The sequence below is a fragment of the Haemorhous mexicanus genome, chromosome 6 (assembly GCF_027477595.1).
Source record: "Haemorhous mexicanus isolate bHaeMex1 chromosome 6, bHaeMex1.pri, whole genome shotgun sequence".
NCBI classification, from domain to species: domain Eukaryota; kingdom Metazoa; phylum Chordata; class Aves; order Passeriformes; family Fringillidae; genus Haemorhous; species Haemorhous mexicanus.
Genome location: NC_082346.1, coordinates 54,290,565 through 54,318,558, shown reverse-complemented (window position 1 = coordinate 54,318,558; position 27,994 = coordinate 54,290,565). Strand labels below are relative to the sequence as shown.

The following is a 27,994-nucleotide window of genomic DNA, read 5'->3' as shown; positions in this document are numbered from 1 at the left end:
AGAAAAACCAACCAGCCCCACTTTTTCCAAGGCATACTTACAAAATATCCTGTGAGCTACGTGATGAGCACGTGGAAACACTTGTTATTATCATGGCCATGACACTTTGAAGGGATTCACTTTCTTCAAACATTTTAAAGCCTCAATATTTTTGCCATTTCTGGTTATTATTGGATTTTCTGCTTTTACCCACTGTGGAAGTAGCAGAGAGAAAGGATCTCCACCTGCCCTTAAAACTACATTATTGTTGACAAGCGGTTGTTAGGATGTGTTTTGTATTTGGGTTTGTTGATTGACAACTTGCAGTCACTACAGGGAAAAGTCAAAATGTACTGCCTCAATTCCACAGTGATCCTCTTCAAACAGGAGATAGCCAGGACCTCTGAATTTTAGTTTTCTGTTTCACTGAGGATTTATTCTCTTAGCATTTCAAATCTAAATCTGAAGTTCTCCTACAACCTTTTCAAGAAACACTCTCCACAAATAATTAGAATTTGTTCGTTTTGCATTTACTGACAGACCATAAATAGATAAAATCTAGTCAGTTCTACCTTTAAAGTTGGTCTGAGTTTGCCTCCTTTCATTCTGACAGCAGCAGAACCAAACAAGGTATATGTACAATCAAATGAGAAGTAGAACACGTGGAATGAGTAAGCATGGAAATTTTTTGCCAGTTTTAAACCCACATTTCTACCACCCCTCATCTTCTCCTCCCCTTACCTGAACTCACTCACAAATTGGTGGTGGAATGCAGGAACTCAATAGCACGCTGGGAATGGTGGTTTCAAAGTCAACTCTGTTGCTATTCTCAAATCCTGCCACTTCTTCACTGAAAAACCTTGAGGGAAACTCTGGAATCAATTAAGCAGGATGTTTTAAGAGCAAGGTGTGCCAATTATACTTTAAAAGCTTAAACAAGTTATAGCAGCTGCTCAATGCTTGCATTTATTCATACCCAGTATGGAATTAGGTACTTACAAAGCAAGACCTTTCAAGCTACTGTGTTGCTACTTACACTCAGGAGTCCATTGAGTGCTACTGATCTGAGGCCTAGATGGAAGTGTCTCTCTGTAATCAGATGCAATATAACCAGAGGCAATAACAGTTACAGTTCCCAGTTGGTCCTCAAATCAATATTTAACATAACTTACTCTCAAATGTATGTTTAAAGTAACATAGTTCAGTCCCTAATGTATGTTCAAGGATGAAGTACTGACACCTTGCAATTCAATAAATGACTTTATGACACAGGAAAGCAAACTTCTGTGTAAGCCTAACACCATTACAGATACTGCTCAAGAAAAAAATGTAAGGTCAGTTAGAACTAGACTGAATTAATTTTATTTCCTTCCAAAAAGAATAGACACTAATTTAACTGTATACAGAATTTAATTTAACTATAACTATACAAGTTTCAGTATATTGTCCTGTTCAAAAACTGCTTATATATAAAAGAAAAAATACTGCCAAAATTCTAACGCATACTTTACAATTAAATGTCCCAACTTTCCTTCTACTCCTAATAACCTCAGACTAGAGTTGCAGTGTTCAGATTAACTTATGTATGGATGAAAATTCCCTTGGTCTTAAGTGCAGTTTCTTTATTACCCATGTTTTTGCCACTACCACCAACACTGGACTCAAAATTAAGTTTTACAGTATTAGCAATGAAAACTTTGATGAACCTTTTAAGAACAGAATTCAGAAAAAGATTAACAACACTTTTTACTGCATTAAAATATGTTACATGCCTCTAAAAAATAACTTATGCATTTCTCTGCATTTTTTTCTGTTTATTAATGTCACATTTTACTATAGCATCTGCTAAGTTTTCTTTGAACACTTGAACAAATGAGAAGTAACCACTCTTAGTTAGACCATCAAAACTCAACTCCATCTAGTTCTCTTAGAACTTCAAGTTCTTGTTTTGAAACAAAAGGTGTCCAATAAGGTTCCAAAAATTTTTATCATTACACTCAAGCAAGTTAGCCAAAAGAAGAAAGTTTTTTTTCCTGGTATGATCACCCAAACCCTACCACTCCTCCACTTTCTATTGTTACTGCCAACATTCCTTACCTTGACTAAAAAAAGGTTTCCATTTAGTTATTTCCTGTACTGTTTTACCTAGTTGCTGTCCAGGCACACAGAACACTCCCCACTACACTGCCAAGTCTCCAAATCCATCGTTCCAGTTAATGGAAGTCTAGGTCACTCAAAACCAGAATTACAGTCAGCAATTCTGTTTAGATATACCACCTGATGTGGTATTAACTGCATCACAAATCACTGTAATTGAATGCAAAGTAAAGGAAACTTGAGTTTATTTAGCTTCTAATTTCTGGGAGGTCAAGAGGAACTAGAACTGCTCTGGACAACAAAAGAAAATTGACTGCGCTTACAGATCATTTTCTGCCAGATTCTTTCTTTAGGACCACTGTTTTATTGTTGTCCTTTCTATTACATGGGGGATGTACATATTATCAGGTGTTAATAAACGGTCAGTGCCTGTACAATACATTCTACAACTGAGCACCACTTTCCGTAACTGAACAGGCAAAGAAATTACACTGAACATCAGCATCTGGCAGTATTTCTCCAAAAAAAGTGACTAAAATGGGTTTAAATTGATTAACACTATTAAATCACATCTAATATTTGATACTACATGATTTCATTACAGCTATACGATACAATTATACAAAATGTGTTAACATCAAAGAATACAACCAAAATTAAGATAGCAAACAAAACCTATATAACTTTTCTTTCTTTACAGGAAAATACTTTTGAAGTATGCATGTAACTGCCCATTCTTTTAAAGAAAATCTACCGCAAGCAAGTTATCAACCTCCAGAAAATCACACATAGCATTACTACGCATATCCCCAAAAAGTGTACAATATGCACACTTGGAAAATACAAAATTAAAAAAAATTGTAAGCAACAGGTGAGCTTCATATTTATAAGAATGTGAAAAGAAGTCCAATTTTAGCACTGTTGTATAAAGAATTGTCTTTTCTGATGCAAGTTCATGAGCTGACCCGTCCGGTTGGGGCCACACTTTACAAAACACCGTGTTCTTGAAACTGGGTTACAGATCAAGGTGGATCATCTTAGCAATGTCACCTTCAAGTTTTCTGTGTGGTTTTTTTTTGCTTTTTATTTACTACTTATCAAAACACGTCCTTTAGTTTTGTAGGGTTCTTTTTTTTAAAATTCTTTCCTAGAAACAATATACAAAGGGGAGGCGTATTTCTTTCCAATTGATTTTCCTGTAAGATGCTTTGAGTTCGAGAATGTTCTCCTCAACTTTCACTGGTTGTTTTTGGCCTTAGCGTGTGTTAAGATGTGAGATTTCAGGTTGGTTGATTGCGCAAACTTCTTATTGCAGCCGTCAAACGGGCAAACGTAGGGCCTGTCGCCAGTGTGAATTCGCACGTGTGTGCGTAAATTGAAGTCCAGTGAAAAACGCTTTCCACATCCTTCAAATGTACACTGTTGGAAGGAAAACAACACTCTGTTAGCTAGTGGAACTCATCTCCACCACTGAGCAGAAAAACAGTCTTCTTTAAATCACTAGACTGCACAAACATGAAACTAGAGGCTGAAAATTGCTCTGGGTGAAGCTGCGGGGATCCCCTGTAAACTGCACTAAAAACTGCAAGACTTCAATATACAGTATATATACAATAGCATTTCTGTTTTCAAAGAGGGAAATAAATGGCCTCCAGCATGCAAGCAAGCACTTCCACTAAAGACAACTTCTCTGCATGTGAAACTGTACCTACACTGTGCAACAAAACAGAAACAGCATTTCACATCAGAACTTCCCCTCTGAGTGATTTGCAAAAATTTTCTCATTTTACCTGCTTTACTTTTAAGATAGGCTTGATATAAAAAGGACAGAACATTTAGTGTTATATACTTATATTTACTACCTAGAATATTCAGTGCATGCATCCAATCGAATGCCTGAGGACTGCAAATCAAGTTTCTGGAATCGTTTATTTTAGAAAATAATAACAAAAAAAACTACATATCTTAAGTCTGTTCTGGGGAGCACATATGTGCTCAAGACTAGGAATAACTTTAAAGATTTATATGGAGTATCATATGCAGAGGGCAGGGGACCTCTGGTGGCAGAAGCCCACGTCACTCAGTATAAATGGAAAGAGATTCAGTGACTCCATCATTTTGTTGAAAACTGATTAATAAACCCTACTGAAAATTAGTACCCTGAGGTAACTAACTGAGCAAGCAGCCCCAAGTCTCAGTTGCCCACAAGCACTAAGCTGAAAAGATGATGAGGAGAAAGAGACATTTTCTTACTTCTCTAGTAACTGCAGACTTCATTTTTATAGAGGGCAACTTTACATCATATTTTGAAAGATATCTCCCATGTACATCCAATTTACCAATTTCTAAGAGAAGTCCATGTCCATAATTAAATGATAGCCTAATTAACTCAAGGGGACTCCCAGTTTTTCAAATGCCTCATCTGATTTTAGCAGAGCCCGAGTATGCCCAAGTCCTGTGGAAGCCAGGTTATAGCTGGAGTCTCCAGGGTTGCCAGGGAAGTGGTGGCACTCGAGCCTGCAGGTGAGCCAGTACCTGAAAGGGTTTCTCTCCGGTGTGAACTAGCTGATGCCGCTTTAGTTTCGAGCTCTCCACAAAGGCCTTGCCACACTCTGCACACACGTGTACTCGAGGGCCATGAGTGTGCAGATGCTTCCTCATGGCAGAGTTGTCCCTGAACATCTTTGTGCAGCCCTTAAAAAGAACAGTGAAACTCAATTAGTAGATAAGCTAGTTCTCATAAAGAAGGTTTTATCTGCTACAGTTCAAGCATTTAAAATGCTTTTATATCCTGAATACTTTCTTAATAGTTGGCCCCGAAAAGAACATCCCTTACATTTACTTTTTTAAAAGCAATTTAAAAAAAAAAAAACCTAATCATTTGAAAAGCTGACAAAAAAACCCTAAACCCAAACAAAAAGATCCCAAACCCTTTCCTCATTCGGTATTATGAGCCATGTGCAGCCAAATGAATAACAGGACAGTCTTATGGAGAAGATGCAGATTCTGACAGAAGCAAATGAATAAGCCAAACAAAAGCACTTAACAGGTTTCAGAGGAAAAAAAACAAACACAAAACAAAAATCAACCAAAAAAACAAAAGACAGAAGGAGAATTCATGGATACCTATGGTGTACTCTTCAAAGTGCTATATTCTGAAAACTACAGAACTACAATATATTACATAATCTCTAATACACCACAGATTATTCCCTAGTTCCAAGTGGTATGTACACCATTACCCAACATTCTGTCCTCTTCCTTCTCTGTCCTCCACATTTCTGAGAACAAATGGAGCAAGAGGGTTTCCAGCACATAACTTAGAGGAACTGCCTTGTCCAAACCGGCAGCAGCCTCATCACTACCCCCTTGAGACAGAGAGTGCCACTGCTGCTGCAGGTTAAACCTACAAAGTGATACTGGGCAGCAGAATACAGTGTTAGTCCCAGCTCAACCCAAAAGCAGAAGACACATTTATTCAGGTAAAGCATCAAAAGCCTTAACCTGGGGGTCAACCCTGCACTGACAGAGGAATACCACTTTTGATTCCAGAGTATGCTTAAGCCAGCAGCGTCTTGGGACTCTGTTTACCTAATCTTTCAACATTTTTTTCACTTCTTAGTGACAATCAACACAAATCTATCATATGTTTTAGAAATGTCTTCCTCGAGGTTCAAAATCCCTCATAAAATCCTATTAATCATAAATCCTATCTATACTAGTAGTGATACTATTTAAACTTATATAAGACTCTAGTCTGCCAATACCACTGTGTTATGAAGCATAAAATTTAACAGTACCTAAAGGATTGTTAAACTGCTAATCTTAAATTATGCAGGTCCTTTTATTTCCTAAATACATTTAAATAAGCTTTGTTTCTTACAAAAAGGGGTGAAATGTCACTTTCAGGAGTTCTCTCTTCATGCACTAAAGCCACTTTGGCTAATTTTGAAGTACTGTGTCACCATTCATGGCACATAGCAGAACCAGGTGGGGCAAAGTAGTGCCAAAGTAAACAGACTATCAACTTTTTTTTGCATTTATTTCTAAGTTCCTTCTTGCCTCTGAGAGAAGCAGGTCCAGCTACAGTGTTTTTCTTTTGTTAAACTGAATTCATAAATGCATAAAGCCTACAAACACTACTAGACAGAAAATGGAAGGATAGAACATTCTTTCCCCCCTCCCCGTTTAGATGAAGTTGCGGCTATGAAAAAGCAAATCAAAGAAATGAAGGTAACATTCCTTGGTATAGTAAAATATAACTGTTCCTGTATCTCTGCATACTGTATTACAAAAAAACATGACACTTTTAGAATGTGGAGAATTGGAAATCAATATAAGCAAAGAGGAATTCAAAAAATTCCTTACACCATGGCTGTCAGAAAGTAGCCTTCTATTCATGCTCTCTAATGGAAAACTCTTATAGCTATCTGTCCTGACTTATCTAGACCAGAAGTCAGCAAGATTGTGTTTGTCTGTTTTAGTCACAGACTAAATCAGCTAAAAGAAGCACTACAAAAGCTGGATAATGCAGCAAAGCCCCAGGCTACCAATCTAGGTGACTGGCAACATTTATTCAAGACAGAAGCTTCCTTGCTACCAGTGGATCAGAATCATATCTCAAGGATGCCTGCCTCTCTCTTTCATGATGATGCACTTTCCAGCTCGGTGGAATGCAATTCAGAGTCTTCCAATAAAGCTGACTTTGGCATCTGCACCATAAATTGCTGATTCCTGATCTAGACTCCAAATCTGTCATAGTTTCCAAGCAGAGGATATATAGATCTTAGGAACGTACTTTGAACAGCTTTCAGAACATTCTTTCAAGTATGTATTCTTGGGTGTCGGGAAATCACAACAGTAAAACCAGCATGTTAGGGACTGTGCATCATGGTTACCAGAAGATTAGGGATGCACTAACCTTAAGACAAGGAATGGGAATAATATATTATTCAGTGAAAGGTTTTAAAGGAAGCCTCTAGAGAATGACAACTAAAATACATTTAACTGAGTGTATACTATTAACAGTAAGATATTTTAGTTATTCATTCTCAAGAGAAAACATCAATACAAAATTCTGATCTACAAATTACTATCTACTCAGAAGCTGAGCACTTCACTTACTTTGTGAGGACAAGCTATCGTTCGTGGAGCATCATCTTCTTTAATTTTTCTTGGTTTCATTCTTAAAGATAAAAAACAGTACAAAAAATATTAGTAGAAACACATTAGTAGACAGCTCTTCTCCCCTGAGAGCCTACATAATGAGCACATTTTATCCCCCAGTATTACATGTGTCAATAGTACTCACTTCAACATTTTCAAAACTTTCATAAAAATATTACCAGTATAATTCAGCATTTGGAATGCTCTGCTTTCCAGAAGGACCTCTCAAATACAAAATAAGACTTTTAATACTATCTTCTTAATACTCTGAATATGTGGAAATTGAGATTTTTTTTTTCCCCTGACATATGCTAATTGCAATTAGGAGGTTTTGTTTGAAAACTCTATTTGTGCTGTGCCAGTACCCATGTGGCCTATTTAGCTTCACTTCCTCTCCATCCGTGCAGCAGGACATGAAGAAGTATAGGTTCAATCATTCTGAAATATTTTCATCACACAAGACTGCTAAAGAAAACTCTACAGAAGCAGGGAAAGCAGAATCAGGCAGGCTGTGCAATCTATACAGATAACAGACATCCATTTCAACCACAGAAATGGTAATTATTCTTACTTTAAGGTATTGTGCACACAGATCCCACTCTTGGCAACTGACAAGCAATCACCAATTTATCCCTGCTTACTGACAGGGATCTTCATTATTTTATGGGGGCCACTAACCTCCACTGCTACATAAGGAGCCCAGCAAACTATTGCTTGTATGTGTTAGATCTATTTTATATACAGTAAAGTGAGTTAGTCCCAAAACAATCTTGAACAGCGGTAGAACAACCACCTATCAGAAAGTCAGAAGAGCCAGATGTGATCCTAGGGAACTGCACTGCACTTTCAGTTGTCTTTATTTCTCAAACCTGTGGTGCTGTCTTCAAAAAAACTAAAAAGAAAAGGTTTATCTCCATCTAACTATAGCAGTAGGTGGGTATAAATAAATGGACCCCCATACAGCTGAGATTCCCTTAGGTGAGCAATGAGATTTTGCACATTCCCAAATCTTGCTGTGGAAGCAGAGCTAGTGTGTTCATGTGGGTTTACTGAACTGCTTCTCCTGGCAATACAGCACATGACAGTTCTGTGTCACAAGGTACCTACATTATCATATCTGTAAATTAATCCACAGGTTTGGTGCTATTCCCCAGTCTCAAACAGAATGAGTAGCTTGAAATTAGCAAAATAATTTGAATTATCAGAATTCCAATTCTGGTACACACTCTTCTTAATGTTAAGAAAAAAAAGTGTCTGTTGCTATCCATGACAGTTTTAATCCACATTAGTTCTGTTTCTGGAAACTGATATAAAAGAACGAGGTTGGGGAAGAGACTTCTAAGCAATGCATATGTCTTTTTTTCATCTCTTTCTATTAATTTATATGAGAATGGCTAAACAACTCTTAAACACTCAAAGCCTCCCAAAAGCTGTAGGGAAAATAAACTAAAATGCCTCCATTCTGACCACAAAAGCATTTGGTTTCTGCAAGTGGAGTCCAGACTTAGTTGGTACTGTCACACTCCTATGGCTGAAATCTGCTTTCACGTGTTACCTTCACATGGACTGCTGAGAGAAGAGGGAGAATTAAGGCAAGAGCAGTGAAAAAACTCCCTCAGAAGTCCTGAAGATCCAGGAAAATCATCTTACAACTGCCAGTGGATTGATATGTGATAGACAAGTCTCCCATGGCTCTGTCAGCTATCACTGGTCCCTGACTCTGAGTCCTTCCAGTACTGCAGATGTAGCACAGTTCAAGTGATCATCTACAGACTAAAGCACTTGACAGCCACTTCACAGACAACACTAAACCCCAAGGATTTAGAGGTTGTTTGTGCTCTTTTCTCTAAGTGGGCACATGGGAAACTCTTGCTTGCCTCAGCATCTCCAGACTACACTTGGCAGGTACAGAGCTCTCCTGAAGAACACTACAGTCTCCTGCAGGGTTACAAACACATTCACAGATATTAACAGTGGCTTGTGAATGGGTATAAAGTATTTGTGTTCACAAAGCTCCTCTTGTGCACCACAACCAGCAGTACAACTAAGATTTATCAACTTAAGGGCAGAAACATTCTGAATATAGCAAACTACATCTGCTGCTGTACAGCAGTCTCCTCATTACCTTAATTTTCATTGTAACTATCTTTTCTAAGACTACAGTTGACCTTATTGATTAGACTTAATTTATATAACACAATTGGAATACAAAATGATTGTGCTGCTTTTAGTTTACGTAGTCTCTTTGAGTGAAGTAGTAAAATACCTGACTCCAAACAAGTGATTTGGATTAACTGACTGACTCCACTCCCCAGTGAGGTTCCAGACTCAATAGTACTACAGGTACTGAGGCTGTAGGAAAACACACACACACAAAAGCTGTCTTTACAGTACCCCTACAGAAAGCTTTCCATTACTTTTAGCATGGGATTCTCCTTATTATGTCTCTGTGATTTTAAAAACAGGAAATGAGCAACTGTTAAAATGGTCACAGAAGAATGATTTGACAAGATGGGACATGAGAGAACAGTGTGTCATGATTTAATTCCATTAGAGAACAAATATCCTTAGGAGACAAAGCTGGTGCCAAAACCACCTCCTTCTAATTCAATCAACCTGTTAAATGTTGGCTGAGTCAATCCCCCAGCCCCAAAAAAATGAAGCAAAAAAAAATTTCCGAGGTGTGAGATCTGTGTCCCTGACATGATCAGAATGTGTAAAACCACTATTGTTCCAAAGTCTAAACTGGCCACCTGTAAAGGGAGTGACTAGACCAAGACAATTGCTAACAAGAGATGTGCCAAATAGCTTTAGTGGGCAGTGCCTGCATTTTCAAGCTTCCTGTTAAATCCTCTTCCTGACTCCTGTATCTTACCTCTGGTATTAAGTCAATCTGTGAGAAAGAGATGACACTGTTGCAGCATTTCTAACAGGCTGTTGAGATAGAGTGACAAGGAAAATACCCTGGGCCAGTGCAGGAAGGAAGCTTAAAGAACCAATTGCAGGTGAACTGGATGGTCAGACATGGGACAGACTGCAGCATCAACATACAACTCAGATTTTTCAGTTCAGTGTCTGAGCAGGCATAGAACATGAGTGTCCATCCAGGTCTTTTTAAATGATCAATCTTTGTTTATAAATTAAGCAGTATCAGCCCAGAAGTATACTTCAACATTTGGACACAAATGACAAAAGGCTTCAGTTAAAAAATTAGTAATTTAAAATCTTCTCATTTTTCATGGAGGCACAGCATGTTAAGACTAAAATGTGGAACAAGACTGTACTTATACACAGGGTTCCACAGATAAGCAGGCTTATCAACAAAACAGCAGAAGACAATGCAAAAGAAGAGATGGCAAACAGTGTCCAGGTTGTATCTCAGTGCCACAAGCAGGAGGAAGCTTTGGGCCCTTTGTACACCTGGATTAAAGTCACGAGGGCATGAGCACCACAGGTGCAGCTACAGTAGATCATTGTGTCAAAAAATGTCATCCTGCTCACAAAGCTGCAGAAGCCATAAGGAAAATCCCTCACAGAAGAATTTAAAAACTTACATATTCAATGTATTAGAAAAAAAGATTTTGGTCTTACTTTAAAATTAACTTTCTGCAAAAGGAGACCAGACTAGAATCTGTGCTGTTGATCTTAATTACACTGGTGCAGGTAGCTCTTGCTGCTGGTGGTTAGACTTTTGGCTCCCACCCAGTAGAGCATCTCTACCAGCTCCATCCAAGTTTTCTTAGCCTGAAATATTAATCAAAAACAGAACTCTAACGAATATCACTATTTAACACAACTACAGACACACATATTAATACTGGGGTGGAACTTCAGAAACAGTTGCCTTTGCAGAAAGTCAATTTAAACAGCAAGACCAAAATTTTCATTTCTGCGGTGAGTTTACATTCGTTGCGCTGAGTAGAGGCAACTGCAAATCAATTAACTGTGACCATCAGGAAGAGTACCTTGTAGCTTTTGGATCAAGTCACTGGGACACTGCAATTAAAGGCTATGTCTTAACTTGCACTGGGGGAGCGGAGGGAGGGAATGGGTGACAACAGAGGAAGCAGGAATGTGTGCAACGCAATAGCTTTACAGATGAGCTGCATAAAAGCACACTCCCTTATCCATGCATAAGGAGTCTGAGTGAAATCACATGTATTAAATCACTCAGTTTCTCAAAATAAAGAAAACAATATTGTCACTGTGCTGTATCTGAAAGTTAAACCTAACTACCTCCTTCCATCTACACAGCTGAACTGAGAGTACCTCATCCTAAGAGAACCTTAATCCTCACCCCAAATCCCTATCCAACTCCATAACTTATAGACTTGTAAATTGATGCAATTTTAAAAGTCAGCCATAGAAATGGTGTTAAAGCTGGGAAGAAAGGAAATAAAATTCAAATAACAGTACAGAATTTCCTCTTTGCTCCACAATCTCCCTTTTTTTGTCACTGCTAAGGAGTTTTGTGTTCTCAGCTCCTTTCTGCTCCCTCTGTACATAAAGCTAATCTTAATAGATTTACTCTCTCTCTCAGGCAACTCCTTTAACACATCCTAGAGGTCTCTGATGACCAGCAATGATATTCACCTGTGCTGATGGCCACCCCCCCCTCCACCTTCCCAGGAACAGTCAAAGGTGAAGGAAATGATTCTCTCTCAACAGTGTTACTGGCACTGTGGTGTGTTCCCCTCATTCTGCCATTCCCCTTGCACTGCCCTGCTGAGCAGAACCAACTTGAGCATCACAGCCCTGTGCTACTGCAAGAGTTTATTTGTGCTGAACAACTCCTGGAACTGGCTGAACTGGCTTTTGGATAAACAAGATGAAAGGGGAGTGGCACAAGGTGTCCTAGGAATCTACCTAACCCAAGAACAACCAGTGTCTTACATGCTTCAGTCACAGTTAGGAAGAAAACTGCCACAAGAAGTTCTTGCACTCCATGATTCTACTTCTAGGTTTGTCCCAGTTATGAGGAATACCATATGTATAAACAGGGACACTGACCTGTGCCGTTGGGCACAGAGCAGGAGATGTCCCCTCCCCTAGAAGAATACTGGGTAAAGCAATTGTCACTTTACTGCCCTTCAAGCTTCTCTGTAACAAGAACAATACAAAAGCATACATCTCATAAAGAGGCCTAAGTTATAAATCTGGATGACCAGAAGGCTTTGTCACTTCTAAAAAGGGTGTCCTATTTCAAACTCTAATGCAGTTTCCTCTCCTTTGTTTTCTATAGGTTTGGAAAGTGGATAGAAAGGAAGGCATTCTTACAACGGCTCTCCTTCAGAAAAGATAAGATCAGCAGAAAATAAAACCACAAAGAATAAAGTTTTTACCACCAGGACCCATTACTGTGCCAATTTCCCAGCTACAGGATATTCCTTCTTATTTCTCTGTTTTACTGATGTCTGTGTTCTGTCTTCAGCCAGTTCAGTCATGTATTTGGAGGACAAGAGGGAGGGAGCGGGCAACCAAATCCTTTTTAGTGGCTTGCTTTGAGGGAATTTGCCATATGCACATTCTAGAAATATCCCTGCTACCTTCCTAAGTTTTCACTACCAAGCAGCTATTATTTCTTCACAGCTAACTACTGAGCTGTCATCAATTTATATTTGGATGAAGCATTTTACTCCACTTGAAGGGATTTCCAGTTTCCCAGTCAAAGGTATCCAATGAAAACATGGTAATTTATTAGGTTTTGTCCTTCTGAGCACATCCTTCACAATTAACATTTCACATTTTGATATGATTGCAAGGGAATTCCTTTTTCTTTTTTATTGTGTTTTCAGAGCATGCTAGAGAAAATTCAAAGACTCCTAAGACAGAATAAAGTAATCTGTAAAAAGTGATAAACTGTCAGCCAGGTGTAACTTTTGGTCATTCATCTATGCATTACTGAACATGTCAATGTTCTGACGCAGCCTATTTATTCAGTGTTTTCAATGGAATCGTAAAATGCATAAAAGCTTTTCCAGGAAAAACTGTCAGAGTTCCAGTTAAAGGATTCAGATTCCTGCTACATGACTCAATGACATATCCTCTATACCAGGCAGTGAAAGACAACTGCATCACAAGAGACACCACAGCCACTCACTCTGAGAGAGCCACCAAGCTCTGGGCACTGGTGGCCACTGCAGCTGCTCAATTACTACAGTTCTGAATTATTTTTTTAAAGGGCTGCAGAGCTACAAACAACTTCAAACATCAGGTTTGTCCCTGCATTACCTTTCACTAACTAGATCATGATCAGAATACCAGAACCTTGCTCAAAATCTACTACTAATAGAATTCAAGTTTTTTGGTTTTAAGCTTAACCTCAGAACTTTGTTCCTAATCATCAGTGCAAGTATTTAAAACCAATTTATCCTTAATCAAAATAAGCTGCATTTGTTATGAACAGTGGATCTAGCCTGGTTCAGATGAGGTAATTTCTACAAATGTATGGTGAGATTCCTTCCTACTTTAATGAAAACCAAAAAGCAACCCTACACAACTTTCTCTCAACTACACACAATGCACTTAGCATACAATTTTACTAGCCAGTTCACACTTACGTGTGGACAATCACAATTCTTTTTTCAAGTAATCTAAATACAAATTTGTAATTCAAAACCTTACAGCTACCTAAGTTTAGAAGCACTTTTCGGATTCATGTGCTGCTAAAAGTTTTCACAATACAGCTACTAAAAATTTTGAGCTTCTGAACTGTAAAGCAATGAGCAATGTTTGGCAATTTCACAGAGCTTTATACTAAACAAACACATTCTTTTAGCATGAAAAGCTGTACTCCTTGAACCTCCAAAGCCAATTCCAGCCATGGAAACCAAATTTTTTCTTCCAGCTTGCCATGCCGAGTTCCTAGTGATACTGCACACAACAAGGTTAATAAGACAATTGAACAGTAGTCTGCAGATATCAGTACTTGAATCCATCTCATTAGATAAGGAGTCCCTTCAACACACTTCTTTGTAAGAGGACAAGATCTTAACAAGAAATATTCAAATTCTAACACACCCATACTCTTCAGTTTCAGAAGAATAAACAAGCACATTAATTTAAGACATAACATACCGCAAGGCAAGAGTAAAAGTTTGACAGTCATCACTTCTGACCCAGAAACCAAATAACCTTTTTTAGAAAATGCATTAAATTCTCATGCATCTACAATTAAGCTATGAGAACAATTTTTCACAGGTTTTGAGCAACTTGGGGATATTACTAAAGGTGATATCCAAGCAAGGTGCTTCCTCTACCATCACACATTTATCTTCTGACTAAAAGAGATTACATTTTATCTGCTGTGAGAAAAGAGGCTGTACACATAAAACTGAATCTTTCCACTACATGCTACAAATTCCAGCTCTGGAACTTCCTAGAACATTCTGAAATACTATAAATATAGAAAAGTAATAATTTTGAACTGTTGCCAGCAGCCACTATTTTCTCAATTGAAACCAAGCTAAAGCATTCCACAATATTCAGAAATATGCAGACATATCTGATAGAAGCAGCCTGGTCATTTCAGGAAGCCCAAATCCTGACAACCATTTCAAGTATTTAACTCAATCTGAAGAAAAAATATTCAGTATTTGATGGAGAACACCCTGCAAGAAACTATTCCTCCTTCCTAACAAAAGACAGCTATTCAGTACTTCAGTGTCCAATAGAACCAGAGTAAGATTTTAGCATGTTTTAAAGTAATGGAGAACACCATTCTAAACACACGATGAGCAGAAATATGTAAGTAACAGTTTAGAATTGGAACACTATGTACACTCAAGGGTATCACTTAAATATTTGCTTTCAAAAAAAATTGTATTAACTCCTCAGCAGGTCCCAGAGAGCATTACAGTAACTTTGATAAATGATAGTAAAACACAAAGAAGAGTATCAATAGCTAGAACCACCCATCACTTCAGATAGAACACTGTTTTCAGCTGTTTGTAATGTGCTTTTATACATTTCTAGATCAGACAGTCTGAAGCAGGAAGCAAGCCCTACAGAACTATTTTACTAGGAGCCTTCAAAATTCACTCCTAGTTCAATGGCTTTAGTGAAAGTTATTGTGGGATGAGGCCATGCTGTTTTTCCTCCAGCACAAACACACTACAGAGTAATAGGACATAATTTGTAAAAAGCAGAAAGATCAAAAAGGTGAAACAGGAATAAATGCACACACTGAACACCAAGATCCAGCTAACCAAGAAGCCAGACCACCTAGCAACGACCTGGAAAGAGGTACACTCTCTCTCTACGAGGCAGTAAGGATAACATGCGACTGTCCACCTGCTCTGAGCATCAGAACCGTGCACCCAAGCTCTGAAGAACAGCCAGCTGCGACAAAAATGAAAATGAATGTGGCTTTACAAATGTTTTGCTTTCAGCTTAGGAAAACGCGGCAGTAGCAGCCGGAGACAGCCAGCAGCCGTGCTCAGACAGCTGGAGACGGAGCACTCACGCTGCCCCTGCACTGAGAGGAGCACGGGGGACGGGGCCAGCGCAGCGGAGCCAACCTCAGGGCGGCTCCTCCGCGGCCTCGCGGGTGCCCTCTGGTGGCCACGGGCTGCCCCGAGCGCTCGGCAGCGGAGCGGGGCCCAGCGGGCGCTGTCACCGCCCCGCCCCGCTGCGAGCCACGCCACCTCCGCCTGAAAGTAAAAGTCACCTTGGCCCTCAGGTCAGCCTATTGATACGTAAACGAGCGACAATTCTGACTCACCAGAGAAAATACAAGCAGTAGAGTTACAGACTGCGAAACTGCAATTATCAGTGGCACTTGAAAGTGCAATTTAACGTGACAGTGATTTAAAATCTTCAGCTTAAGAAGCAGGTGAAAAAGAACAGGAAGTGGGGTTCCCAGCTAAATCCTGTAGCCTTACTATTTTGTACTGAATAACCCCAATGCAGCATTTCACTTATTGGATCCTTTGGTGCTCAGGAATTTAAGGCTACTCACATTAAAGGAATATTCTGTCATGTAAAAATCACAGAATTGCTGGGCTTGGAAGGGACCTCTAGAGACGATCTAGTCCAATCCCAAGGCAGGGTTACCTGGAGCAATGAGTGATGCAGTCTATCAATGAATGTATTTAGGTCCTGTCTTACCTAATGGAACTGGAGACTGGAAGACACTGAAGAACTCACTGCTGAATATAAAACTCTGTTCTTTTAGTTCAGAACAGAGCAGCTGATGCTGTGTTAAATCCTTTGTTTTAGAAGATAATTAAATGGAATTATAAACCATACTAAATATACCATTTTGCCTAACAGTTTCATAATTAAACCAGTGAAAAGAACACAATATTAAAGCTCCTTTCTTCCTACTTACCTAGCAAATTCAGCCAGTTGCTTGGGGTCTGAGAGGTCAATGCCAGGTATTCCACCAGGAGGAAGTTTCTTCCCTGTCATGTACTCTGAGTAATCTGGAGGAGAATTCTCTCCAATGATCTGCTCTTCCACCACTGTTTCATGGTCAATATCCTTTTTATCATCTGAAATACACAAAATACTGAATTCAATACATACTAGAGATCAAAACAGCATACAATTTATTAGGCTACATCTCAGTACAAATTCACTATTGCTGCACATTTAAAAGAATACACTGCACACTTCCAGATTTCCACACTAATTGTGAAAAACAAAAAGACACCCATGCAATTACAGCCTGAAGAACACAGAACAAATACAGTGAGTGAGGAAAAAAAGCAGAAATTGCATATCTAATTTAAGCACAAACAAATACAGAAATTAGTAGAACAATCCTATAAATGTTGGCTGCACTTGAAAGATAATGTACTTTTCCTGCAACAATGCCTAAATATTGATTTCCCTTAACCTCTTCAGGACTAATCTTCACTATACCCACACTGATACTCAGCAGTTCCTAACTTTGTAAGCCTATCAGAAGAGCAGCAGACACTTACCCTAAGATGTCAGGACTACTGATCTTTACTTCAGAGTCTTCAGACTTCCCTGACCTCCAACAGAAGTGTCATAGAGACAAGAAATTTAAAAATAACTGCTGATAGGCTTCAGCATCTGCCTGTAAATTAAGTTTTTCTCACACTTGCAGACAGATCTCAAAGAAAGCAAGTAACTCAAATTGTGTGTCTCTCTCCCAAGGGGGCTTCTTCCTTCTGTGGCAAAGGCCAGCCTAAGCTATTTCCCACTCCACTATGTAAACAGCAGACTGGGATTATTCAAAGCTTTGATCTGCAAGCCAGTTAAGATACTCTTGTTTGCTGTAGAGCTCCTCCTATGAATTTGTGCTCAAGGACTGCAGTGAAATCAGGTGGAAGACCTGCTGTTGCTGTCTACTCACATTCATACCTTAGAAAATATTGTACCGTGCATTCTACCTCCTCTTGCTATTTTATAACAGAAACTGAGAGAGAACAGAAACATCCATCTATGTTCCTCACTGCAGCGTTCACAGCAGAAAGAAGATACAGCACCTACCCTGTTTTCCACCCTCAAATACACCTGGGACAACAGATGTATATATGGCTGTAACTACTCAGCTCAATGTAATACAACTTGACAGTACTTCTCTTACTATGTGTATGGGGAGAAGATTCTGGAAATTGTTTTATACACAAGAGGCTACACAAAAATAACAGGAAGTTTTATTTTATAGATATTGTTTAAGCAGTGGAAATACAAGGTGGTAGGACAGAAATAGTATTTCACCAAATAAAAAAGATAGGAAAACATAAGGCAGAAAACAAAAGACAAAATGTTTCAAGATTTTTCCCCTAAACAGAAACACAGGAAATAACATTAGTCATTACTCAGTAACTCAGGCTAGGGAAGAGAGAACAAGACAAGCAAATAAAAGAAATATACCAGACACAAATTTCTATTCAATTTGTAATGCCTGCTTTTAATGTTTGCCACCAAGCTATTTTGAGAAATGTTACTGCTAGTTTGAGGTTTAATCTGATCTACCAGATCAAATAGCAGTTCATGTATATTCCATGGTGAAAGAGGAAAACAGACTCCAACGCTGCAAAGACAGAAGTGTAAATAAGAAAATACTATCTGCAGCATTAAATTCAAAGTAAACTACAAAACTGACTATTGACCTTTTTAATTGTCCACTCACCACCACACTACCTTTCAGTCCCTACCAGGGCTCTAAAAAAGCAATTGAATTTACATTAGCGAGGATTATATGTTAAGTTTTCCAGCAATTGAAGGAGTTACAAATTGAAGTCAATAAGCCTCTAGTTTGGCAACAATTTATTCTTTCTAACAGAAGCTTGAAAAAAGACTGGCAGCTCAGAATGGCACAGAATTGTTGCAAAGCTAAACGTGACACCTTCTCTATGCTGTAGACTGGAATGAGATCACCTGCACTCAACGTGGCCATTTCAACAGCTACCTAGAATGTGCAGTTTGACTGTTTGATGACATTCATAACACAGACAAGTTTTCATTTCCTGCCTCACATCAGATGAGTCAACTAGAAAATGCTGTATACATTCTTTAAGATGCTCTTTCCTTCCCTAGCACGAAGGTCTGCTATTCCACAGTGCTTTCTTGTTATTTGAGGACCAAACTGAAAGCCAGCCTTCAGTGGCTTTACTTCCCAAAAGACTGCCAACAGAAGTCAATTCCACAGACTACTGGAGCAAAACACAAAAAACTATAAACATATTGCTTGGATAGAATAAAACATAAGAGAAATTATTGTTTAGTATATTAACAGTTATATGAAAATAAAAAAACCCACATTTTCCTCTAACAAAAAACTGAATCTCTACAGCAGCACACACTTCCAAATACAAATTTAAACCAAAACAATAAAATACAAAACAGTTACCTTGAAGTGTAATTGTAGGCAAATATTTCTGAAAAAGTAGCAGCAGACTTCAGTACCTCTTTAGTATCATGACCATCCTGTGACATTATCAGGTCATTGGGAAAACAAAGTAACAACACAGCACTCAGCACAAGGGGACGGAGCCAGCACAGCAGAGCCAACCCCAGGGGTTTATTTGGAGAAACCCCCCTACTTTTTTGGAGGTAGTCTGGAAATGGAAACATTTTACCAATGCCCTCTATTCACAAATTTACTTTATTTGTGATGGCCTATCAACCTGGACTAGGCAGCTCAAAGTCTGGAGGGTAAAGTGCAAGCAAACTTTCACTCAGGCTGAACTGATAGTTCTCACTGCTAACTGGCAAGTTAACTGTTTGCTGCTTTTTGCATTCCAGCAAGTCCTCATGCCCACTACAAGCAAATTACCTCCCCCTTTTCCTCTCATGAAGCATCAGAGAATCAAACATACTGCATCCAGAGCAAAGGAAAACACAGATACAACCCTGAAATTACAGTGACGCCTCTGGATGTGAGTTAAATACGGACAGAGCCATGGAGCCAGTCAGGCAAAGGAAATTAACTACTATATATATTGTCTGATCTACTTTGTTTTGTCCCTTAAAACCACCTGAGAGTAGAGCAGACTCAAATATAAGGCCTTTGGCTAAAGCACTATTCTTATAGATCCAATGCAGCTTTCTGTAATGAACTTGGAACAATTTTAATGGCCTCTCCCCTACATTCTTCTATGCCAACTTAGGTAGGTACTTAGTTTAAACTGGGTTGTTCTGTGCACCTTTTTAGGACATACCCTAACACACCTTCATGGTCAGTGTCCTTCCATCTGGACATCTCTCACTGCCCCCTAATATGGGCAACACACATATTGAACCAGATCCACTTAGGTCCTCCAAAGCAAGTATGTCAAACATTGTTCTAACATCAGTGAAAGTTCAGTGTTTAGCCAGTTGTGTCTTCTGACTACTGGTGAAACAACCTGAAGTTCTGAGAGAACCAAGCCCAAGTATTGAATGAAGTAGGAAGAACCAAGATTACTGGAATAAAACTAATAACTCCATGCAACAAATCAATAACAAAACGTGGTAAAATCTGCTTCCCAATACTTTACTGATCACATCTTGCTCCTATTAGCATAATTTCTCCATCTCTTACAGCCCTTCTATCACACAGAAAAATCAACCCACCTTGGAATCCCATTATTTTGTGCATTTCTTGAGTTGCAGCTGACAGCTCTGGAACTCCCCAGCTTACTAAGATGACCCTCTTAACTCTCAACCCAAGAAGCTCTGTCATTATTTTTTCCTCAGTTTTACTCTTGATTTTCCTTGTTATTCTTGATTTTATCTAAATCGCCAAATCTCTGGCCATCTTCCTCCTCTAATACTGAGCAGGGAGAACATATTGTTGTTCAATCAGTTTCCATCTGAGGAAAACAGGGTGCAAAAGAGAACTTTCGAGATACACCTGGTAGCAAAGCAATGACACCTGATCCTACAGCTTCCTCCTCAAGGCACCAAATTAAAAGACATTCTACTTAGCCACTAAAAGGATGAACATTTAAGCTTAAAATATGATCACACAGTTAAACACATTTGCTTTTAGGAACAGCTGAAAAGCAATTACCGGATAAAGGACGTATTCAGCAGCTGTGCAGTACCAAGGCACTGTGGTAACAGCTTGGTTATTGCTACCACATTGCAATCTCCTCAGGCAAATTAGTTCATTGGTCATGTTTGGAAGCAAAGAACTGTAATTAGCTTGTTAAATAATACAGTTATTTAGCAGACACTTCTGAATGTTAAAATTCCATTTTGCACAGTATGTCATTTTTTAACCTAAACGGCTGCTAGGTTACTTTCCTTCTGACGTGCCTTGCACACAGATGGAGAACAGGTTCTTCTTTCCCTGTGTCACCCATCTCTTATTTCACACCACTGAGACGTGAACTGACAAAACCAGTGCATATATCAACAGTCATCATCTGACTTCAGCACTTATGAGACTGTGCTGAAGCACTATGACCTTCTGAATGGTCAGCACAGGAGTGACTCGAGTGCCCCCAGGGGAGGGTCCAACAGCAAGTTAAAGGACTGCAGTCTGAAGGTGGGCTAAGAAGCAAATTAACTGAGTCATTTTAGATGGTGAACCACATTCATATATTTCACTTTCAAAATTGAAAATACATTTAAAACAAACACAGAGAACAGTCTATCTTATCACTGGAAAAAATGTCAGGGCAGATTCAATACTTATAGCAGAAGCCTAGATCATTGTCTTAATCAGAGTCAGAAATAGATTGTCATCTTAACATTTCAAACCAGAGAATCACTTTCTGCCTCCATTATAACGAACTCTGTAAGAAGCTCATTACCTATCTGTCATTGCAAAGCATTTTGGCCATCCTTGATACAGCCCCACAACTGAACTAAGTGAGTCATCTATCATTTATACTACATAAGACAACTGGTCAGACAGCAGATGGTTATTTTTCTCACCCCTGCAATCTGATCAAGTAAAATGAACACCTTTCTATTTTTTGAGTCATTGTAAGTTTAAGAGATGTTGAAGAATCTTCTAGAAACCCAACATGAACTCCCAACCTTTCAAATAAGGGTCCACAGCACAGGCTTCCTGTATTATTGAAAATAATTTCCAAACCATACATTTAACTTCTGTGTCTTTGTCTTTCCCATCTAGGGATGGGACACTTGAGCAGTTTAACATCTGTGGGCAATATCTGGTTGTGCTACTACAGTTTGCAGACTATGCTTACAGTAACAGTTTAAGCCAACACCTATTTCAGGTTTGGGAGCCTGACAGAGGCATTACCTAGAAGATGCAGTTACACTAATCCATTTTTTCGCCTTTGAATTTAAGCCCCAATTGCTTGAAATTTCCAGCATTTGGTGCAACCAGCATTTAAGCACCACCTTCCCAAATGTTCCTGCATGCAAGAATCAGTTTTGCAGGCACCATCTGACAAAGTGATTTCTCACGATCCTTCCCCTCCCCCTTCACTATTGTGCACCCAACCTGGAAAAATTCACCAAAGGCAATGATTCAACCTAAATTCAGCAAAGATACAAATAAATTCCACTTGATAAGAACAATTTTTCTATTACAAACTGGGGTGTCTCACTTGGACTACATGCAATTGAACTACATGCAATTTTCTGATACATATATTTGGTATAAAGTAAACACACTACAGGAACATGATTGAACTATCCACCATATGCCCTCTACAACCCTTTCAGAAATACACCTTAATTCACTTCTTACTTTCATGAACACATGAAGAAAGACAAATAATTGTATTCTTAAGAACTGAAAAGCTCATCTGAACCAGAACAAGGCACTCATGTTTCAAACTAAACACTTTATCATGGGTCACAAGTTTGATATCACCATAGATACCAAGGTGATAAGGAAAGTTATGGTAAGTGTAAATTGTTGCCAACAACAGTACTGCAATTTCTAAGAAACCACATAATAAGACAAGGATTAAGTAGTCCCCTTTAGTCACATTGCTATATATTTCACAGATTATTTCTACACATTTCAAGAGGCGCTACAAGACATGTTATACTCATTTATGGAAAAAGATTTATGATTGGTTAAATTTAGTACCATCCCTGTACAAGCCAATGTAGTAGCACCAGCAAACAGTAACAAGGAATTAATTCACATTGTCTTCCCACACTGTGAGGAGCAAAGTGGCCTTCTTCCCAATTCAAAATCCCATGCACAGCAATATAGGGCTCATTGTTTTATCTTGATGCATGGCCTTATTTATCACTTGTCTTGATTACCTTTTCACTTAGCTTTTAAAATAGTCTACTGAATCAGCATGCAAGCAAATCTTTAATTATGTCAAAATACAGATTCAAACCTACCATATTTCTTCAAACTAAAGAAGTTTGATTCTTTAGGGAAACTTTAGAACTACCCTTTTGCAAGCCAGTGATTCTAGGTTTTTTTGGCCTTTTAGTTTGAGGTTTTTGGGGGAGGGTACTCAGGTTGGGGTTTTTTGGGTTTGGGTGTATATCCCTCTGCCTCAAGTTTTGTTTCTTTTTCCATTTCTCTGGCAACAATTCATCCTCTGATGTTTCAGGGAAAAAAAAAGGCAAAATAAAAAAAAAAGAAAGAAAAAAATATTCCCAGCATTTGATCACATCAGACCCCTTCTGTAAAATAAAGTAAGCTGCACATGAGTGTAAGAGCCTGTCCAATATTCTTACTAAAACTTCACAACATTCTCAACTGAGCAGGTTATTACTAAGGCTGTTTGAAGCTGGTGGATAGTGCCTGGATGTGCAAAGGAGAGGGGGGAAGTCAAACTTTTCCCTATGTATTTGATTTTGCTTTTGGAAGGGCATTTTTTGGCAAGTCAAATCAGACTAGGTATTCTTTATTCTTCTGAATCATGGATATAATTGAGTTAAATGTAGCAATGCAATTCAATGTTCAGTAAGTTATAAGTGGGTATCATTCCTACTGAGCTCCATAGTCACGCTCCTAAACAAGAAAATCACCAAAATCAATAAGGCTAACCCTGATATAAAAGCTGTGTATGTGGGAAGAGAAGCAAATTTATTGATTATACACATGCTTCACTTTGGCCAAGTAATAATTAGCATGCAGTCCTAAGGAAGCATCCTATCAGGCACTCTGAATTTCCGAGTGCAAATGCATGCTAGAAATTGTCAATTGATCTCAGCGAGGTCCTGGATCCTGCCAGCTCATGAGTCACACAGCCACTTGCATTCAGCTACCTCCAGCAGCTTCCACAAACCAGCAGACTATATTAGTTTCTATTATCTTTTATCTTTCTTGGATGGTCAGTTCTAATAAAACTACTCGCAAGGGAATTTATTCGGTTTCATACAGTGATACAGAAGCACAGAGAACACCATCCTACTAAATAGTATATGGAAAACTCTTCATCAAGAAGTAAAGAACTTCTATCAAACTCACTGGGTTGTCAACTGACACGCCAGTAGCATCAGATAACTCTGAAACTTGCTAACGTAATCACCTGTATTTAAAAAGAGAGCAAAAATCCACACCACTGTGCTTTCCATCTTTTCAGGCAGAACTCAGCCGTCCAATACACCTTCCCTTCTACACTGCCCTTTCTAACAACTTCCAGTCATTTGCAAGCATCACAGAATACAAACATTCTTGACTACATCAAAAGCTTCAAGAATATCTCTATCTTACTAGACTCTTTCTAAAAAACTTGAAAGAGCACGAAAAAATATGATATGCAAGATGGATTATCAACTTACTATTCAAGAAACACCCACCAATTTAAATATTACATGAACTGTATTATTCAACCTCTTTTTTTTTCACATTTATGTTACTTATGGACAGAACTCTGATTACAGAGCATTGCTGCCGGCAATATATTTTTGTAAAAATTAAAAAAAAAATAATAAAATGGGTAGGGCAGGTGCATGTCAGCTTTACTCCAAGCCCCACAGATACTCAACACCCTCACAAGATTTTACTGCCTTTAAAAGACACTCCTACACACACACAAAAATCCTCAAAAAACAGAATCTCCCACTACAAGGTCTCCCTGTGCCTACTTAAAAAGCTTATTTAAAGCTTCAGACCAAGCTGAGGAAAAGCCCGACGGTTTCTGAGCGCCAGCCAGGAATTGCCCCTTTCCTGCCCGCGGCTCCCAGGGACGGAGGTCAGCTCCGGGGCCGCCCCTCCCGGCCGTCACCCCCGGCGCCCCTCGGGCTCTGAAGGGCCGGTTGTTTGCGGCCGCCCCCTCCGAGCCGGCGGGAGGCGCGGGCAGCCCCGCGGGGGCGAAGAGCTGCTTCCCCTCGCCGGCACGGCGGGCTCCGGGCGGGGAGGCCCCACCCACCGCCCGCCCGGCCACCGCAGCGGGCCGGGGCCGGCGGCCCCCGGGCGAGCTCCACACGGTATTTCGGGGTTCGCCGTCCCCGGGCCGGGGAGCCGCGGGGTCGGGGCGGGCGAGTTTTCGCTCGCACATCGCGGTCACGGCCCGGCGCACACGCCTCACCCGCGGCCGCGGGGCGGGAGAGACGGGAGCGGAACGGCAGGCAGGGAGCCGGGGAGGGGCGGCGGGACGGGACACGGGGGAGAAGGAGGACAGAGGGCGGCGGCGGCCGGGGGAGGGGAGGGAGTGCGAGAGGCAGGCGCGGAGCGGGCCCCGCGGGGAGCGGCGGCGGGGCGGGGACGGGGGGAGCGCGGGGAGGTTCGCCCCGCACCCCGCCTCCCCCTGCTGCAGAAACTACGCCATTGCGGCCTGGCCCGGGAGCCGGCGGCGCTGCCGCCCGCCCGCGCACCCCCCGCCGCCGCCATCTTGGCGGCCGCCGCCATGTTTGCCTCCTTCCCCCCGCCGCGGCCGGGCAGGAGCGGCGGCGGCAGCGCAGACCCCGCCATCTTTTCGGGGAGCCGCCATACTTGCCCTGGCGATGAACATGGCGGCGCCCATCGCACACATCAAAACATGGCCTCCCTTCAAAACAAAACTGTCCCGGCCGCACCGCGCGGCCGCCGGCGGGGCCCGCGGCCCAAGGAGGGAGGGGTCCGGCGCGCACTTACCCGAGGCCCACATGGTGACCGAGAACTCCCCCTCCAGGGTCTTGATCTGCACCTGCTTCTGCTCCCATTTCCTGCCGCCGCCGCCCTCGGCCCCGCCGCCGCCTCCCCCGCTCAGGTAACTCTTCTTGCTGCTCTTCTTGCCGCTGCCGCCCTTCTTAACGCGGCCTCCTCCGCCGGCCGAGGAGGAGCCGCCGCCTCCGCTCTTGCTGCCAGCGGCGGCCACAGTGACCAGGGTCTGCTCGATGTACTCGTCCTCCCCGGCGGGGGCCGGCACGGGTATGAGGATCTGGTCCTCGAACCCGTCGTCGGCCCGCAGTCCGTCCGAGTCGTCTCCCCCCACCACCTCCTCGCGGGTCTGCACCAGGATCACCTCCTGGTGGTGGTGGTGCAGGTGGAGCTGCCCCCCTCCGCCGCCGGCCGCGCCGCCGCCCGCCCCGCTGGGGTCCCCGTCCGACACCAGCGGCTGCAGCGCGATCATGGGCTGGTGGTGGTGGTAGTGATGGGGCGGGTGGTGCGGGCCGCACTCCTCGCAGCACTCATCCTCTTCCTCCTCCTCCTCGTCCTCCTCGCCGCCCACCACGGTGGTCTCGATGGTCTCCACCGGGATGGTCTCCACCTCGATCTCGTGCAGCTCCACGATCTCGGCCGGCATCTCTGAGCCGTCCGTGGCGATGTACAGGGTGTCTCCCGAGGCCATGGCGGGGCGAGGGGAGGGAAAGAGACCTCCGCGGGCGGCGAGGGGGCTCCGGTCCGCTCCCCGCGGCGGATGGTGAGGCTCGGGCTCCTTTCGCCTGCCCTCCTTCTCCTCCTCCTCCCCCTTCCACACAAACACCAGCGCCTCGCAGCCAGCGACAGGCAGGGAGGGAGGAGGGAGGAGGGAGGGAGGCAGCACCGCCAAATCCCGGCCGCGCTCCCTCGCGAGACTTCCGCCGCTGCCGCCGAGACGGACCCCAGCCCCGGAGGCCGCTGCCGTCGGACTCGGCCCGCCCGCCGGCCAATGGCAGCGCCCGCCGCGCCCAGGCGAGAGAAGCGGCCAACGGGGGCGCGCCGTGCCGCAGCGCCCCGCCCCCTCTGCCCCTTCTCGTCCTATCACGGAGCGCTGCGAGCGCGGGGCGCACCTCCCTGCGCGGAGCGGCCAATTGGCTGGCGGCGCTGTGTCCGCCCCGCTCCGCCCCGCGCGGAAGCACCGCCCCGGCCCCGCCGCCCGCGCGAGCCCCGCAGCTCTGTGCGCGCTCGCTGGGGTGGTCGAGTCCGCGCCGCCAGGGGGCGCCGGGGCCGCGCGGCCGTTAACGGGCGGGGCGCGGCTCGGCTCCGCCGGCGGGCGCGCGCCGTGTCCCGGGCGGGCCTCGCGGGGAGCGCGGGCCGGCAGCGGCGGCCGTGGCGGGGCCGTTTCCCCGCCCGAGCTGACCGCCCGAGGCCCGCGCTGAGGGACGGATGGACGGGCGAACGTCGAGCTGCGGCTGAGCCTTGGGACGGGGGCAGGGTCGGCGCGTTAGAATGTTACAGTTGAGCTGTTATCGGCACGTGGGAATTTTTCCCTCTCCTCCTTTATTGCCTTTGGAAAGCCCTTTGGAGGGTGGTGTGTTCCCCATGGAGCGCGGCGCGTTCCCGCAGCCGTGCATGGAGATGCGCACGGACACGCCGGGGGCTTGCGGAGCGCCCGCTCCCGGTGCCGCCGGCAGCCCGGCCTGAAGGCACGGCTGGCGGGGCGGTCAGCGGCCGAGTGCGCCAACTCGCTTACCGAGAAACAGCCTTTGAAATAAGTGAAGCATTGCAGTTCAATTACCGTACTAAATTCCACTACGTGAAGTGATCCCCTCATTTAAACTATCAAGTGTAGGTATTTGCCTTAATTATTAACACACCTCTCCGTCCCTGAACTCCGTTGCGCCCCAGAACCTTTCCAACAGCAACACAACAGTTCGTGCCTTGCAAACGCAGCAGCTCAGCGCTCCAGTCACACTCCACTTCCTTCCCCTTCTGCCAACTGCTGCAGGACATCCCTTCCTTACCCCATAAAGGAACCGCGGTGTGCGGAGGTGCCGAGGGAAAAGTAGCACTCGTGAGTGTATCGCATTGGGTTATTGGCCTTGTAGGGGGTCAGGCGTAAATCAGGAGCAGAATTTGCGAAGAAGCAGTTGCCTGTCTTGATGTGAACAAGCAGATGTCATGGGTACAAGATGCGGAGCTGTGGACTGAGTAATTGTAAAATAGCCTCTACAAGTAGCCAGAAGTCCTTCAAAGGGACTGTGTTATCTTCAGTCAGACGTTAACGTGCTGGTGGCTCTACAAGTAAAGTAAATTAATACTATCGAA

The 27,994-nt window shown here is 42.4% G+C and overlaps 2 protein-coding genes across 2 annotated transcripts in view; one reads left to right on the top strand and one right to left on the bottom strand.

The window, feature by feature from the left end:
* Positions 1-1,220: 1,220 nt before the first annotated feature.
* Positions 1,221-26,537, bottom strand: YY1 (YY1 transcription factor). Its single transcript, XM_059850322.1, has 5 exons — positions 25,679-26,537; positions 16,574-16,736; positions 7,201-7,261; positions 4,612-4,770; positions 1,221-3,495 (listed from the first exon to the last, which is right to left on the bottom strand). Exons 1-5 carry the CDS (start codon positions 26,373-26,375, stop codon positions 3,313-3,315), a joined length of 1,263 nt encoding a protein of 420 aa, XP_059706305.1. The 5' UTR covers positions 26,376-26,537; the 3' UTR covers positions 1,221-3,312.
* Positions 25,652-27,994, top strand: part of DEGS2 (delta 4-desaturase, sphingolipid 2) — a 31,657-nt gene continuing 29,314 nt past the window's right edge. The window contains exon 1 of the mRNA XM_059850321.1: positions 25,652-25,793. The gene's annotated coding sequence lies outside the window, so the exon portion shown is untranslated. The remainder of the gene's footprint in view (positions 25,794-27,994) is intronic.

Excerpts from the sequence above, each read along its gene's own strand:
- YY1 (XM_059850322.1), bottom strand. The coding sequence starts at position 26,375 with ATGGCCTCGGGAGACACCCTGTACATCGCCACGGACGGCTCAGAGATG. Across the intron at positions 16,737-25,678 it reads GGTCACCATGTGGGCCTCGG|ATGATAAAAAGGATATTGAC; the intron begins GTAAGTGCGCGC and ends TGTGTATTTCAG. Across the intron at positions 3,496-4,611 it reads CCGGAGAGAAACCCTTTCAG|TGTACATTTGAAGGATGTGG; the intron begins GTACTGGCTCAC and ends TCCTTCCAACAG.